Raw genomic sequence first — 18280 nt, forward strand, 5'->3', positions numbered from 1 at the left:
TTTCTTATTTAAAGCTTGATACATCACTGAAACAATGCTGACATCTAAGTATTGTGGAACATCTTACTGATACCAATGAGTATAATACACAATTCACAGTTTTTTTTTTGTTTTTGTTTTTTTAATTTTAAGTATGAGTGCTCTATCTACATGCACACCTGCATGGCAGAAGAGGGCATCAGATCATATTGTAGATAGTTATGAGCTACGATGTAGTTGCTGAAAATTGAACTCAGGGCCACTGGAAGAGCAACCAGTGCCCTTAATGTTTTTAACTGCTGAGCCATCTCTCCACCTCTACAACTCACAGTTTTAATGAATGTATTTATTTAATAAGTCATCTTAGCTCAGTTTGGAGAACAGATGATCAGTAAAAATTGAGAGAAGGAACAAGATTAGCTTTAGCAATTAAGTTAGTTATAACTGCTGCCTGCAGATGTTTCTAGAGCTATGATTTTAACTATGTTGTCACAGCATATAGGTAGCATATATACAATTATTCTGTAAGCAAACTGTTTATAACTTTTGTTTTCAGACCAGTTTGATCCGAAATTGGTACTTACTCCGTTTCAGATTTGTGTTGCTTAAGTTGGAAAAATGACTGCATGAAAAGAAGTGGAAAGTCTTACTTTATTTCCACTTAGTTTATAAAAGAATATCAGTGGCCACTTCTGTGGTTTCCTGGAGGATCCAGACTACGATTTGGTGGGCTGCTGGGTAATCATGAAGGTAAGCAGGTCTATATTGTCATTCAGTGTACTAACCTTGAAACTGGTTTCTTTCTCTAAGTGAATAACCAACTGATGACTATTATAGAACTTCCTGGAGAAAATTAAGGTGAAATTATGCATAAGAGCAAGTAAAATAAAATGATATTCTGGTTTCTAGTAATTGTTTTCATTACTGCAGTTACTCCTTATTCCATTGTGTCCAAATAATCATAGTGCAGATGAACATATATGTTTATATATAATATGTCTATAATATATATTACATAATGTGTCTATAATACATTATGTGTGTACTGTGTTTATAATATATTATATATAAAATAAATCATAAAAAGAACAGCAAGAAAAACATAGAAAACAAAACTGACCAACATGCATGGTCCTTCTGGCTGCATACTGATAAAGTTCTCGACTGGTTTGTAAATTGTCATTGCAACGATGTAAATGTATGTGTTTCTTTCCTTCCCTTTTCCTCTGCTTTTTTTTCCCCTTTTTTCCTTGATTCTGGAAAAGGTGATACCTAGTAGAAGAAAGAATTATGAAAGCAGAACTTTTACATACTCCTCCGCAGAAAGCAGGAACATTATTAATGAGTAACTTGAAACATTTATGGGTTTTACAACCAGTAGCTCTGGATTCCCCTATTCATGTTTTATTTATGACTGTGTGGTAGGATTGGTTTAACTTGCCCTCAGTGCAAAACGTATTATGCTTTGCTTAGGTGCTCTCACTGAAGGAAAGGACCTCCTGTAACCAGACATTTATGTGCAGCAATGGTGAACTCTGGTGAGTGGTGAAAAAGGAGTCACCAATCCACACTCAGTTTGGCACTACAGATGAGGGCTGTCAGGACAGGGGAAAAGATGGATGGGGATCTTGTAGGTGACATTTCCTAGGAAGCCTCTTGCTAATGGGGTGCACTTTGTAAGCAGCAGCTTCACATTCCCAGCTATGCTGTCAGTACCAACAGAGAGGCTTTTGAAAAATACTGAAGCCCGCCAGGGTTACACTCCTGCAGTGCTTGATATAAATGATCTGGAGTGAAGTCCAAAGGTAATGCTAATGCATAGCTAGTAGCGGTAAACATGCTTATTTGATTATTCTATTTCAGAAAATTGTATTCTCCACGCTCCTTCCCTTTCTCACTTAGATTACCTGCCATAAAACCTTTGGCTGCCATTCTTCATACCTTGTCTCCCAGTATCTTTCCTAACTTCCCGAGTTCTCCTCTGTCCCTAGCTGTGTACTGCTGTCACACTGATCCATTGTTCTCCCTCTCTGTCTCCCCCATGCAGTTTTCGAGCAGCCTTTAGTACTGGAAGATGCTAAAGCATCAGCAATGGGGAATTTCTACTTTCTAGCCACATCTATCAAAGCTGAGACCCGAAATAGCCCTGGGACTCCCATGGTCCGTCACAGGGTCTGAGGTAACTGCACCAAAATGAGGCCAAGGTTGCAATGTGTACATTCAATATGACTTTGTAAAATTATGGAAGTACTTCTAGGTATCTCTAAGTAGACTTCTGAAGAAACAGCCAAGGACAGATTCTACTAGCTCTTCCAGTCAGGGAGTTTCCCCTTTAGCTGGAAGAAACAGCTGTCACACTCTTCCCAATCTCTTGAACCATGCAGGTCCTCTCAGAAGCAGCTCTTCCGCTGGTGGATGCCAGTTATTAGCAGCTTAGTTGGGTTTAAGGTCCAGGCTTTCTCTGACCAGGGTAAGTTACTTTTATTCCAGAGCTCCTATTTTTCTTGGTAAACATGTATCTGATTTACATCATGGCTTAGTTTTCTGCTAAATTATGGTCATCTTCCGTGCCTTTTATGGGTTTAGTAGTACTTCTTCATCGTTATTCCTACATGTTCCAGGCTACAAAACTTTATAAAGAAAATACATTTTCTTAATTCACAGTTCTGGAGACTTAACAGGATTCTATTTTGTAATATAACTGTGGCTGACAATTTCCCCTGGTTATAAAGGATGTCGCATGCCAAAAGACAGGTAATAACACTGACAGTTAGTTCTAGATAATCTGGTCACTCCTTCTTTTAAATAATGTGTTTAATAAGCATTCTACCTGATTAGTTTAGCGAATCCTATCAACTCCCATTGACTCTGCCTCTATCAGTATCATAGTCCCATTAAGTTTCAATCTTTTCAAAACCTCACATTGCAAATGAAGTTTCTTGTGGTGACCCTTCTGGTTCTGCTGGTTCTTCCTCTTCTCATCTGCAACACTCCCTGGGCTCCACCTATTGTTGGAGATTGCGGGACTCTGCGTCTGCTCCTGATAGCAGTTGCTGCATAAAGTCTCTCTGCTGATGATTGCTCTGGATTCAAACCATTCTACAGGCAAGACAAACTGTAGATAAAAGGTTTTGTAGATGTATTGGTGTCCCAATCCCTCCACTTGAGGCCTTGCCTGGTTACAGAAGAGCTCTTTCAGGCTAAGTGTCCCCCATTACTAGGATACATTCCTAAGGTTACTCTAGTAGATTCCATGGAGTTTCTGTTGGACTAGGTTTCTGCCTTGCCTCTGAAATGCCCCCAATGCCAGTTGTTTCTCCCAGTATTTTCTCCTCCCCCCACCTGAGCTCTTCTGTTCCCAACATCACCTGCTCCAGTCCACTAGCAAAATCTATTCTATTTTTTCTTCCCAGGGAGATCCTTGTGTCCCAGCCTTAAGCCATCCTTGTTACTTAGCCTCCTGGTCTGAGGATTGTATCATGATTATCTTTTGCTTTACTATAGAATCAGCTGACCAGAACTCATGGAAGCTTACAAAGATCAAGAAGGGTCTGAGTTAGGTCCTCTGAATTATATGTTATGCCTTAGTAGCTTAGTCTTCATATGGGATTCCTAACTGGGAGTGAAGGCTGTTTCTTGCCTTGATGCTGAAGTAAGTTTCCTGACAAAAGCAATTTTAGTAAGGACGGGTTTATTTCAGCTCATAGTCTAGGGTAATGTGGACCACATAGGGACATCATAGTAGGAGCATGATGTGGCGGGTTAGTTTGCATATGTATTTAGAAACCTTAGAACATTATGCATTCTTTTCTTTTTCTTCTGCTGCTGCTTCTTCTTCTCCTCAACTTCCTCCTCCTCCTTCAGTCTAGCACCTCAGCCTGTGGACTAGATAAGTACATGAACTGTTGACTTTACAATCTCCATTATCCAAATTTAGATAATCCTTCTAGACATCTAGGCAAGCCAGTGAGGGTTTAATAATTTAGGCTCTATGAAGAGATGATCAGAGCCTAACTTCTTAAACCCTCACTGGTATGCCTAGATGTCCATCTTCTAGGTAACTGATAGTCAATATTAATTATCAAACATACATAAACATTCTTTATTTTTTTCTAATTATATACAGATCTTGTCCCTACTTTTGTTGTGAATTTTATCTTTTAGTTTTGGAGTTGTAAAATGGTTTGAAATTCTATTACCTAATGATGAACAAAATATGATTCTAGTAAGATAGAACTTGGAAGAGTTTCATTAGCTGGAAAAGTTCCCTAAGGAACTTGTTCTGATTGCTAATAAAGTAATCCTCTTTATTTAATAGTTGCCACATCCATAGAGTATTGCTATTGTTATAGATAATGTTGATAATACATCCTGTTAGTATGATGACTTCATTATTCCCCACCTGTCAACTTTGGCCTAATGATAGATACATAGTAAACATACTTTCATTGTCTGGCATATCAAAGTAAGTATAATCTCTCTCTGTGTGTGTGTGTGTGTGTGTGTGTGTGTGTGTGTGTATCTGTAACTCCATTGATGTTCCCGAGGGCAACTTAGAAATACTGATATTGGTACGGATGTTTGTTTTCTGTATACCACCTCAATACATTTATACCTTATAGAACAAATGTTTACCTTATTAAGTAGACCAACTTCCAGAAGACTATTAAAAAGTCTTTATTCTTTTATACACCAGACTACTCTGTGGCACAGCTCTGTGGTAAAGAGAAGGGTCAGTGAGGAAAGCCTTGCTAATAAATGGCCTCCTAGTGACAATGGGTTATTACCTCTTTCTGAACCCTTAGGCAGAGACCAGGTTGGAGCCAAGATTAAAGGCTTCCTGAGTCATCTTCCATGGTCTGGCAAGGCCTCTGTTCTCATCTGTGCAATCAAATCTCAAACTGATTTCTCTCTTTGGTTTTCTTCTTCTTCTTTTTTTGGCATGGGAGAAAATAACTTCTGTATTCTTTTTTTAGGAGAGTGAGAAAAGGAATATCATTCTATTTCTCAGAATTGCATATAGCATTTCAAAAAGTGACCTCTTCCCAGATGTAGCCAAACCTCTGTTGGCAATGGGAGCACGTAGCCTTTTGAAGGATGAAAGCTTTAGGTCTCCGGCTTGCCACTCCTTCATTTTCCTTTTGGAAAAATGAGAAGAAAATCACCTACAAATAATATCGGCCACTTTTTTTATTCAAGAAATTAATAATTCTAGCAAGCCAGCAAGCCGGCAAGCCTTCCCACAGTCACGTGGTGCATCACAGTCACAGTCCATGAATGAGGAGGCCCACTCCAGGTACACTGGGGTGCTCAAAGACTTGCTTTTGTCACAGTTGGCCGATTAAGTCATTTTTAGAATTTGGTCTTCTCAGGGGCAGAGGTTTTATCTTTTATATTAGGTATGTACTTTTCCTCACACTGTTCAGTTACATAATAGGATAACTGCATGTTCAAAGTCATGCTTTTTTAGTATAAAATACAAAATCACATCCTTCATTTTTGAAGTACCAGTTATTCATGATATTACTTATTTTGGACACAGCAAATAAGACATTGCCAAAAGTACTCTCTAGGCAGAATAAATATGTAGCCTGGCCTTATCTGAGCCTGTTGTTAAATATAGCTTTGTTCTCTTTCCCTCTGAACTCCAGGTTAGTTTGCTTGTGATCTACCACCTTATCTTCAAACAGAAGACTCCAAATGTTTATGCCTTCTGCAATTTTTTTCCCCTGACTTTTATGTCAGTTGTGCCCTGGTATGTAATTCTGTGCCTTTGCCACATTTTGACCCAGTCCATGCATAAGGTTTGCCCTCAGTTTATCCAATACCATCGGATTCAGTGGCCTTCTGTCATCTGTTCTCCACACAATCGCCTGGCCTCAGCACTGTGTGGCTGGCTGCCCTCCAGATCCTCATCCTGGAAGCAGCTGTCCTCACAAGGAGAGAGGAGCTTGGTTCATCTGTAAATATTTTCAAGGAGCGGGACTCAATGTCACAAAGAGGTCAAGGCTTCAGTCATGTGGGAAGAGTGACATGATAGCATATGAGAAACGATTAAACTTAGCAGGCAGTACTGTGCCTCTAAAGTGACAGAGACCTAAAGCGAACCAGTGTATATTAGAAGCCTTGCCTTACTGTCTTTCTAGCTAGGCTCTCCAAATTCAACCTTAAGATACTCGTGATGTTGCCTGGAGCATTTCAGTGAGCTCTTTGTAAAGCTTGGTTCTTCAGACCTCTCTTAAGTACTTTACATATACAAGGTTAGGATGTACCCCTGAAGTAAAGAGAGTATCAAATATTAGCAGATACAGGCTCAGGGAGTTTGCCTTCTATTTAGACAATTTTGGTGAATTCTAGTCTCCACACAGACTGGAATATTAAACATGTCATGATGAAGTCGGAAGAAATGGGCACCAAAGGAAAGGATGGATTATTGTCACTGGGAGGATTCAGTGTTATGCAAGAAGTGGGTGTTGACATGAAATGTGGATGAGTTCTTTTACCCTCTTGTATGCTAGTGTCTGAGATGTACATTTCTTAGGAAGAACACAATGTAATGAAAAATGAGGTGTGTTATTTGAAGGTGAGTTAATATGGAGCATCATTGCTAGCAGTCAGAGCTGACTAGAGAAGAGCTCATTCTGAATGAAACGTAGAAAAGAGTTTGATAGGCTATGTGAGACCATTTTGGATGTCTATCAAAGTTCACATCAATGAGAAACATGCCCTGTGGAGAAGAGGGTCCCAAGGTCTAGGTTAGGAGTAATAAACTACTCTTCTAACACTGCTGGAAGAAGATGGATGGACCACAAAGGCTCTGAGGACACACTACTTGAATTCAAATTTCAGCCTCTAGTTTTCTGTGTGTGCCGTTACGTTACATGAATCATTTACTCTCTGTACCCACAGTGTGCTCATGTGTAAAAAGAGGATTAAAGTTGACCAAGTCTTCTTAAACTTTCAACTTGGACACTCAGCATGCAAAGTATATAAACAAATCAAATGTTATTAATAATAAAAGATGACTTTATTTTAAAATAACTCTTTTGTTTATGTAACTGTTTACTACTTGTAAAAGACAAAAACAAATGTATAAACCTGTGCGATTTTTTGAGTTTATTTATAGGAAAAGAAGTATATCATGGATGACTATTTGACATCACAGCATGTGAAGCAAATTCAAGATTTTTCAGTTGAACGATATTTTGACTTAATAATTGTTACTACTAGAGTGACACTTTGCCTGTACTACATGCAGTACAAATGGCAGAAGTAAAAAAGCTTCATGCTATTTCAGAAATGGTTGAAAACTCTGCTCTACTCCCAGGCAAAAATTCATAAAACAATTGTCAAAAGATTCATTAACTCAGATAAAAACTTAAAGTCAATCATTCTGAAACAATGCAATTAAATCAATTTGAGTTTAGTACTCACCAAGGAATGGTGGTAGGAAGATATGAAAATACTTTGTTTTTTGTTATTAAACCATCATGATTCTATAAGAGCCTCACTATTTATACATGGATGGCCTGGAGCTTGCCTCAAACTCACAGAGATCTGATTGCCTCTGTCTACTGGATGATGGGATTAAAAATCATACTCCACCATGTTTGGCTGACTAGGGTCCTAAAGAAAGGTTAGTCATGTCCTTTTAAATAAAGTACAGGTATTATTTCAAACATATTGGGTAAAGATCCAAAAGACTGATAGAACATAAATTCTTAATGTAACAAGAAATATTCTCTTTTAAGCATCAATGTTCTTTCGTATTCTTTCAAGTAAGGGATGCCAGTTAGTGCAGGTTACATTCTGAGTATAGATTTAGTGAATTGTTGGGGAGCTGCTAACGGTTTAGACTGACATATGTAATAATCCAAGAAATATGGTTTGCCAAGCATGAGACCAGTACAATTCTAGGAAGGAGAGACAAAGAAAGGCAAAAAGGACAGGACTTTCACCCTTGTAGAGCCTGTTTTATCAGATTGCCAACAGAGGGAGAAGAACATTGACAGAAAGAAAACAGCATCAAGAAAACTTGCTCATGAGCAAGGAACCTGACTGATGAGACAAAGAGGGTCTGAGATACTAAGGAAGGCTTTTCTATGGAGAACACACTTAAACAGGGAGGCAATAAGACCCATGGGAAGGACAAGAATATTACAGGGTGAGAAAGAAGACCCTGGAGTAGCCCAGGGATCAGCTTAGGTCTGCAAGTGTTTTAGCAATCGAAACAGCAGCCTGCCAAGGACAGAGTGGAGGAGAAACAGAAATAAGATAAGGAGTTGTGGTAGGTCACATCATGGCAACGACTTAAATAACTCACTCATGGTCTCCTCTTTGCACTGCTAAAACTTGGCAGCCCAGTATATCCTTTGGAGGAGAAATGATTAAATAGTAAAATAAATAATAAAAATAGCATTACTTTTCTTTTATTCCTTTGTTTCTCTATCATCACCGGGAAAATATAAAACTCTCATTTTCATTTATTTATTTTTTTGGAGGGGGAAATTCAGGCTCCACGGTTTTTCTCTTGCTCAAGGTCACCCAGCTTGTAAATGATATAGCTGTATTCAAAAGGGCCTTAGGATTCCAGGGCCAGAGAGTCCCTGTTTTGTCTAACCTCCAGAGAATACATTGCTGTCCTCTTTGCAGAGACCCCATAGGAGAAGCTGTAATTGGAGCTAAACGTTTTGCAAGTCCTCTGCTTTTGAGTGCATGAATGTTTGTCTTAGGGCAGAGGAGCAGTGAGTGTCTACCAGGGAGAAATGGTCTAGTGATTGTGTGCTTTTTTTGTTTCCAGTTCTTATAGTCAACCTTTGTTTTTATAGCAAGAGTTGATGACTTACTACCAACTTTGCATATCTGGACTGTATGGAACATGGCATAAGACTCCATGACATTTTAAAACGAGCATGAAATGTGGTAAATAAGCTGGCATTTACTCAAGGGCTCTATATCAGCTGTTTTTGCACTTTGCCCCCTCCATTAAGTTAACTGCCAGGCTGGGGCCATTAAAATGTGGCACTTTTCCCTCAATTATTGCCACACACTAACTGTAGTTATTCTAAGCCCCCCTCATAGAATCATTTTCAGAAAGGGTTTGGTGTTTCCGTTCAGTGTAGCCTTTCTTGATTGTCAGGTCCCTCTGGTTTGGTAATTTTGGGTTCTGAATATGCCTATCTGAAAGTCGAATCTCTGTTGATGATGCATTCCCAAATCCTAGTATTCTATTCGCTTAAAAGAAAGTCCTAGAAATAGAGACATATTGTACTCCCCGCAGAAAGCAGCATTTGTTGCTTTCTGGGGGCTTTCTGATTGATGCGGGATGGGAGGGGGGAAGAGTTGGCTGCCTTTTGGGAGCAGATTTAAAGCTGCTTCTCATTGGAGGGGCTCACATTCTCTAAGCTGCCAGACACTGCAGGCTCAACCCAGGCGCGGAGGTGCAATTCAGGCTGGTTGAGCAGCGGGGGAAGGCAAGGACAGGCGGGGCTAGTGTGGTTCTGCAGCTGATCACACGCACCAGCACACACACACCTCATTCTGGTTGCCTCCGCTTGAGCCTTGCATCCTCCATCCATCCGGGACAAGCAAAGGGCGGACATGGAATAGGAGATCGAAGGAAGGAAGACTCAAATGTTTCTATTGAGAGGCATGGGAAAAGCTGGAGCAAAAGCCGGTGTTTAACCTGAAAGTCTGACCTCCGTTCAGCAGTCGCACTGTCGCCTGGAAAGAGGGCATCGCACGCTAAGGAACCCGGGAGTCAGGCGTCCGAGTCAGTCTCTGCTTGGAGCATCAGGGGTTTCTGGCAGAGGCTGTGTAGTGTCCCCAGGGAGGCACGGAGCCTGACACACCTGCATTGGTTCTCATCTTGGAACACCAAGAAAAGTAGAAAGGGGTCAGGCACCCTAAGCGCAGGGTGCTTGGCCAGACTGCCTGTGCTGCTTGCAGAGCCTCCGCCTGTTCTCTGTCACTGGGTGAGTGCCCAGGCTTCCAGAGCTCCCTGGAGCGCAGGGGTAGCTTGACGTCCGCTCACCCCCTCCGGAGAGTCCACCCAAAGGCCCAGGTGGAGCGCGTGAAAACTCGGCCGCCGGCGCACCTCAGGAGTACAGGTCTCTAGAGTCCCGGGAGGGGGATTCTGAACCAGCAGAGAGTGGGTAGGGGGCGTTGCACCGCTGCCCAGGAGACATGCCTCTGGGCGGGATTTTGGCTAAAAGATAGGAGGCGGGAGTGACAAGGGACCTAGGGACACTCCTGGGGGGCGGGTGATTAGGGTGCAGCTGGGAGGGGGGAGGGTCTGGACCAGGCAGGTGGAGCAGTTTAGAAGCTTGGGGAGTTAGCAGGTGGGGTGGGACTTGTTTGTCAAACTCATTAATTTTCAGCAACCAGTTCATGGGTGCTGCAGGACAGTCGAGGGTGGGGTGCCGTGGAAAGGTAAGAGGTGGCCCGGGATGGTGATGGTGGGGGGAAAAAGAGAAGCCTCAAAGAGCTCAGAGGCAAATTTTCACTTGGGTTCTTGCCCCTTGCATTCCCCTTGCCTTGAGTGTGGGAGAACACTTCTGTTTTAGCCCTGCTCCTGGAAAGAAAGCCTCTGTCCCAGGGGAGGAGAGGCATCCGGACGGGGCAAAGACTGCTGCTACCTGCAGGGTGCTCCCCACCCCCACCCCCAACCCAGGCGCCTGCTTTCGTCCCCTCCCCTCCTGCTTTCATCCCCTGCCCCCACCTCCTTATTGGTGCTGGTTTGCAGCGCTTGGCTCCTGCGCCTCCGCTTCGTGTTTGAATCTGGCTCGCCCCTCCGTATTATGTCTGCACTCCGAAGGAAATTTGGGGACGATTACCAGGTAGTGACCACTTCGTCGAGCGGTTCGGGCTTACAGCCTCAGGGGCCAGGACAGGGCCCGCAGCAGCAGCTGGTGCCCAAGAAGAAACGGCAGCGGTTCGTGGACAAGAACGGCCGGTGCAATGTGCAGCATGGTAACCTGGGCAGCGAGACCAGTCGCTACCTTTCGGACCTCTTCACTACCCTGGTGGATCTCAAGTGGCGTTGGAACCTCTTTATCTTCATCCTCACCTACACCGTGGCCTGGCTCTTCATGGCGTCCATGTGGTGGGTGATCGCTTATACCCGGGGCGACCTGAACAAAGCCCATGTCGGCAACTACACTCCCTGTGTGGCCAATGTCTATAACTTCCCCTCTGCCTTCCTCTTCTTCATCGAGACCGAGGCCACCATCGGCTATGGCTACCGCTACATCACAGATAAGTGCCCCGAGGGCATCATCCTCTTCCTCTTCCAGTCCATCCTTGGCTCCATCGTGGACGCTTTCCTCATCGGCTGCATGTTCATCAAGATGTCCCAGCCCAAAAAGCGCGCCGAGACCCTCATGTTTAGCGAGCATGCGGTTATCTCCATGAGGGACGGAAAACTCACTCTCATGTTCCGGGTGGGCAACCTGCGCAACAGCCACATGGTCTCCGCGCAGATCCGCTGCAAGCTGCTCAAAGTAAGTGCAGCCCTCCCCTTCTTCAAGCAGATGTCCCCCCACCCCCCCACCCCAGAAACCCAAAGATTTAATCCCCTTGGGAACCACTCTGCTCCCTCCTCTGGGTTTTCCCTCCAGGGTTTTTTCCTTCCACCACAGGTAAACTTCTTTGGAGGAGGGGGTGCGATGTGGGGAGGGGTAAAAAGGGATGGTAATTGGGCAGAGGGCATAGTTGCCAGTTCTGGTTTTGTCCCTGTTCTTGTTTATATTCCTCACCTCTGATGTGCTGCAGCACACCATAATGGTGGTAGGGAGAGCTGTGGGCTCCTGTTCTCCCACTACTGTTTTGTCCCTGGAGCACTTTTGGTTTGTTGCCAACTCAATACTCTTCTACACATGAGGCACTAAGGCTTCTAATGGGAAGAATTAGATGTTGGAAGTTGCCTCAACTTTAGTTTGAGTTTAGTCTGCAGTGTACCCTGTCCCAATAATGCTACTAGGTGGATTACTCTTCAGGACACAGTAAGTTTAACTGTGGTCATCTTTTAAACAAACATAGCAGATCCAGGAAGCTCTTAGTAAAACAGAAGGCACCATATCTGTTTCTTTAAAAACTATAATGTGTGTGTGTGTGTGTGTGTGTGTGTGTGTGTGTGTGTATCCCTCTAGAGATGCATTCTGTGAAAGCTTGAGTGCTTTCCCTGTAGAGTCTCTTGTTAATTTTATTCTTAATTGCCTGTTTCTATGAAGACTTTGTCAATTATAGATTTTACTTGAAGCTTTTGAGCATCCATTAAAGAAGATTGCTTCCTAACATCAGTGCTGTAAACGCCAAAACAAATTGATCATAGGGTTGTTATTAAGGTAAGGTCCTTGTAGCCCTCAGAAGACAGCACCGCAAACAAGAAGTGTCCCCTAGTTATTTGCAAATTAGAGTCTGAGAAAGAGGAATTAAAGTCTAGTTCTCTCTGAAGGTCTACAGATGTCACCACTTTTTCTTCCTCATCCTCTTCCTCTCCCTATTCCTCCTCCTCCTCCTCCTCCTCCTCCTCCTCCTCCTCCTCCTCCTCCTCCTCCTCCTCCTCCTCTTCTTCTTCTTCTTCTTCTTCTTCTTCTTCTTCTTCTTCCTTCTCTCCCCCCTCCTCCTCCTCTTCCTCCTCTTCCACGGATTTTCCAGAGTGGTTTTCAAATGTTCACAAACTGAAAACGATAACCACAAATTAATAGTTCATTATTGAAAAAAATTAATCTGAGATTATATAAAAAAGTATAGCTGGGTTCAGAACTTAGAGGTAATAAAATGACTGATACTTGGGTTGAGGTAAAATTTTGCCATTGAAATTTCAGTTTGCACCACTCAACTATATTGTTTTATCCAGCCTCAACTTGTTATACAATTAAAAGTATTCTCCATGGATTAAAAGAATGTTTTGCTCTTCTGTCACTTTCATTAGCACTTATAAGACCTCATCCTAATTATTCTTGACCAACTTGGCCAGTTCAGTGTTTGAATTAAAGCAGTTCACTTGCCCTGTCACTTTTCATCACATGAGTCCTTTCTATGCTGCCTTAGTAAACAAATAGCAGTTTTGATATCAGAGTGTAAAATTCCCAGCCTGGCTCTGGTATACATTTTTCACATGGATAGCTATGATTACATAATTTTAATTGACTTTGTTCTTTTATACAATTTAGATGTACACAATTGTTGTAATTTATGGCAGGGTTTCGTTTTATTCACAACTGTTTGAATTAAGTGGATGGGAGATACAGCCAAGTGGATGAGTTGCAAACATGGTTATGATAGTGATAGCTGTGTGTGCTCACTTCTATGTGTAGAGTGAACTCTCCATATTGTTTAGGGAGGCTCTGGAGCAATCTGAATCTTTGAACACTGTCAAGGAACCTGTGTGTGGATATCGCTTGGGAACTCTCGTTAAGAGTAGTTTATCCTACTCACAAGAATTCAAGTTTTTGCCATTCTTAATTTTTCAAACAAATAAGGTTATGTAATAAAACTGGTGTGTTTCCACATACAACTTATTTTAGTTGTTGCAAACATTGTCAATTTTTATTTTTAAAAATCCAAGATACGATTAAAATTAAACTAGAGACCAGTGATATAGATGTGGAAAATGAATGGAAGTTTTGGGTCTCTGCAGTGTGCATATACTCATAAAGAATTACTATGCACTTCCATTTACTACTATTACCAGAACAGTATCTTGAATTAAGAAGTAAAATATTATAATGTTTCAGCAAGGTGCTATATGAACACAAGGTTATAAAATCAATATCACACTCAAATAATAGAGCAGTAATGAGGTACTTGTCTTATGATTTATTAGAAACTGAAAGTATTAAAATGTGACATTTATTGTATATTGACAGAAATTATAATGAAGTTAATGTAGCTTGTTTTAAATTTGTTTTTCTGGCAGGCATGGTAATTATAATAAATACTTATAGGTTTTTAAATAATTTTCTTATACAATATGGAAAAGAACTCATGTGCTACTGAGAAAATAATAATACTAAGCAAAATTAGAGGGGATGTTTGCTTTAATGAGTGACCCTTATTTTCTGTAAGAGACACTTGAAGTGACCTAAAACAGTCAGCTATGATATATAGGAGAAAAATTATATAAAGGCTAAAAGTTTTAAAACTTGCTATGAATAGCATATATGCTTACTAATTATCAGTTCGGGTATCCAGTTTGCTATTGTAAACCATTTTAACACTATAGATGCTATAGTCATGTGTATTCAACACACAATATACTGCATTCTCATGTCAACAAATGCCAATGCCAGTATATTATTGAAACATGATAATTATAGTACACATATATTTTCTTATAATTTAAGTAACATTTTCTACTCAGAAAATGAAAAACAAAAACCACAAATATAGATTTATTCAATAATAATAATCTACTTTCAGTGTTTTCAAAGACACTGAGAACAGGGTAGCGCCTTTCAAACTTTCAAACATTGGATAATATGAAGCTTCCTACTCGTCCTTCTATGGAATTCCCAATGGTCTGGTGGAAAAAATTTAACTCTCAAGCCTAATTTTAATTTTGCTTATCAATTGCATGAAGGCAATTTGTGTTCCACCCCCCAGTTTCCAACTGAAAACACTGAAATTTCTTAAGACTGTTTTGTCTCCAGAGTACTTTTGGTTTGTTGTCAACCCATTACTCTTCTAAACACGAGGCACTAGCGCTTCTAAACTGAAGAATTAGATGTTGGAAGTCTTTATTTCATACCTTGCACTTGAGATTTTGTTTTTCACTGTCTATAATCTTATCTTGCCTGACTGACGCCTTCAAAATAGATTTTGGTGAAACTTTTCTTTAGACCCTAACCTTCTTTTTAAAAACATCAATCCACATGAAATGTGTATATCTGAATAAGATCAATGTTTTCTGCTAAAGTGTCATAGAGTTCTAAGATGGAGTCCATCAGAACTGCTAGGAGCCAGGCCTGATATGGGTTGTTTCAGTGGAGCTCATTATAACCTAAATGAATGAATAAATAAATAAATAAATAATATAGAAATTATTTAGTTTTGCTTTAGCTTTGCCCTCTTTGACCCAAGCATGAAAGTTCTCTAATAGGTGCAGATCTTAGGCTCTTTCTAAAATACTTTTTACACTGCTAGCAATATTTTATTTTGTTTTATTTGTTTCTGTTTGTTTTAATATGGGTCTTATAAAGTACAGGGTGCATTGTGCGCATACATAAAGTATGAACAAACGTAAGAGATGTGAAAGCACAGAAGTAAGCAGCAGTAGGCAGGAACAGATGATAAAAGGAGGCAGGAAAAGGCATTTCATGGACTGAAGGGTGTTGTTTAGTAGGAAAGCAATGTGCAAACAGGGATACAGATCCTGCCCACAGTTATTATAAAGCCAACAAAGGGCCCCCATGGAGACACACAGCAGAGCTTTCATTTGATAAGTACAAAAGGCTCACATAATCTATTACAAGATAAATTATATTGCATCTAAATAAGGTACATTCCTTTCTTAAAAAAGGATATCTATGGGTTTAATTAGTTTAGCATTAAAAAAAAGTGGTTTTTAGACTTAACATTGACTTTAATTCTACCTGAGCTAAAATTTCAAGGTTTAACCATCCAAAATGACCGTAAAAATTGTCCATCACAGACAGTCCAGATGGAAATTTAGGTCTACATGCTTCTGTAGCTACCGTAAATTCTGACCAGCATGCCATAGGTTTTGTCATAATTGCTTTGAGTCACAGAGGCAGTTTAATGCCTGGTCTTAGGACATGTCTTAGAGACAGTTCCTACTCTTACCTCTAGGGGCTTACTCTGAGTACACTCAATGCACTTTTTCTTTGTGAGTTGACCACATACTGGCATATTAAAAACTCAAAGATATGATAGAGCACATTTAAAGAGAAGTGAAATTCTAGGTGTAAGGATAGACAGTGGTATGAGAGATTATTTTGCCCTCTCTACCTGATCCTTCTTTCCTTGGCACTGATGGTACAGAACTTTGTCAGGTGAGAACTGTGGAAAATCAAAGGTATGAACAGGTTACTGACTATGGCAGCATCAGGCAGCAATGAGTAGGCATTTTGTTCAGAATCCTCTGCCAGTTTGAAACTGAAACAAAACTCAGTTACAGGCCAGAGATGGAAGCCTAGCAAGTATCTAGGAAGCATTAGTAAGGCGGACGCTTTGCAGGGTATTTACACCTGGCCACATAATGCCAAGAACGACCGTGGATGGACACAGGTCTGCTTCTGTATGCTAGGGCAAAGACAAATGTGAATGTGTATAAACCTTCAATTATCTTTGTTTCTTACACTGAAAGCAATCTATTTGTCTAAAGTTCCTGAATGAGGCACTCCCCTCTGAGCATTTGACTCTTTTTGTCTATCAGTTGTAAAATTGTACTTGCTTATCTTGTCCACTGTTTTAGAATCCGAGAGGACCCAAAGTCATTGGATAATAATTGATTCTTTAAAAGTCAAACACATCACTTTACATTTAGGAAAAAAAACTTACAATACATTCAGAGACCTCTTCTCATTAAGTATGAACTGTATAATTGAATATTTTTATATAGATGTTTTAATGTGAACAATAACTTAGAACTTATTACTATAATTGAAATTATACAATTTGTTTCAAAAATCCATGCTCAAATTGTAATTTGAGACAGAACATACAAGCAATTGGTAAGCCTTAGTAACTTTCTGCCAATTCAAAACTTGTTCTTTAGTATGTAAAACAACTGCTTTGGCTTTGGAATAATGGAGCTCTTTTTAGTATCTTTCTATAATTCCATATAATCAAATTTTGCAGTTGTTTCTAAGCCATTTTCAGATGAGAGTTTTAAAAACTTATCTTTTAAATTGTTAAGAATTACCAACTTCCCTTTGTTTTCTTTCTTCCTACATTTACTTATTTTCTCATTTCTTCTACAGTTTTCAGAATCTTTACAATCAGATCCTTTATTTAAATATTTTACTATTTCAATCTAAATTTTGAACAACTTTTTGTCTTTAAAGACAATGTGAATTACTGTCTAATCAGACCACTCTTTCATATTTTATCAGTGTAATAATCCTACTCTAAGCTCCTGTTGGAATAGGAAAATTGTTTCAGGATCGATGTTCACCAGCCACAAACACTCTAATAAAGGAGGTCTGCTTATTGACTCAGAACACTTATCATGATGAAATTACGAAAGATTAAACTCATTTTATCAAAAAAGATTCTGCCTATTATCAACACTGAACATAGGAGTTATTAGCCACACAGGATAGAAAGCTGATAGGATATATATATATATATACTGTATCAGCATGTGGTCACAATGTAGAGGGCAGAGGCCTTTAGAAGGCTGTTTACTTAACCATCTTTTCCTCTCTATCTTCAGTTTTCATATGCATGTAAATGTCATAGTTTTTAAACAAAATCACCCAATGTCTAGTATAACACTTAAAAAGCATTTTTATTATTACTTTGTTAATTTTGCTCTGGCTGATCTTGGGACTTGTATGAGAAGTAGGAGCTCCTAGATGATAGTTTTTAGAAACCAGTTCAGAAAGGGTCTGTTTTGAGAATGAATGTAGTTGTCCCGTGCAGCTTTCTGCAGGCTCAAAAGTGGCATAGCAGTGATAGTGGAACTCAACTCCAGTCAGCAGTTAAGACTTCAGAGAGCTTTAGTCTTCCAGCACTCTCCACCCTGACACCACCACGTCTCTCACTTTTGACCTCCTCCAAAGCCTTCTATCTAGTTCTAGTTATTTATAGACTTCATAGTCTATTATCAAGTCCAGGAGACAAACAAAAATCAGAAAGTGAATGAATTTATGGATGAGGTATCTAATGTCCTGACATAAATGATGAAGGTGTGTATGATAAATTTATGTTGCAGTATTTCCGGAAATTAAACAACGGATTATATAGTGACTGCTGCAAAACAATTTTTAATACATATGTGTGGGGTATCACTGATTTTACAAGAAATATGAGGGGCACCTTTCAAGTAAACGAAGTTATTAGCACTTTCTCCATAGTGTCACAAAATAGGGAGATCTGGATCTGGTACATAGTTGAAAGGCATTGGTTGTTGAAAGGTGGACAAGACAACATTAATTTATATGGAATGAGCAAACATTTAAAAACAAAGACATGTTGAATCTGAATGGAATGGATCTATGCACATTTAAAGTGAAATCACCTATGTATTAATAAACCTCTTTACTAAACAATGAAGTATTCCCAATTCAAGCTTGACAATCTCCTGGTAGTCTAGCTGTGTTTAGATCACTTT

General features: G+C 40.1%; 1 protein-coding gene across 19 annotated transcripts in view; it reads left to right on the forward strand.

Annotated features, from left to right (window-relative positions):
• Positions 1-18280, forward strand: part of Kcnj3 (potassium inwardly-rectifying channel, subfamily J, member 3) — a 186348-nt gene that overhangs the window by 14625 nt on the left and 153443 nt on the right. For 2 of the 19 annotated variants that reach the window (XM_030247725.1, XM_030247729.1), the window contains 5 exons: positions 574-729; positions 1453-1517; positions 2027-2158; positions 4956-5275; positions 5631-11480. In XM_030247725.1, coding sequence (XP_030103585.1) covers positions 10779-11480 — 702 coding nt within the window. In that variant the 5' untranslated portion in view covers positions 574-729; positions 1453-1517; positions 2027-2158; positions 4956-5275; positions 5631-10778. Of the gene's footprint in view, positions 1-535; positions 730-1452; positions 1518-2026; positions 2159-4930; positions 5276-5630; positions 11481-18280 lie in introns of those variants that run through there. The other 17 variants (XM_030247723.1, XM_030247736.1, NM_008426.2 and 14 more) reach the window with 14 other exon arrangements.

The sequence above is a fragment of the Mus musculus genome, chromosome 2 (assembly GCF_000001635.26).
Source record: "Mus musculus strain C57BL/6J chromosome 2, GRCm38.p6 C57BL/6J".
NCBI lineage: Eukaryota > Metazoa > Chordata > Mammalia > Rodentia > Muridae > Mus > Mus musculus.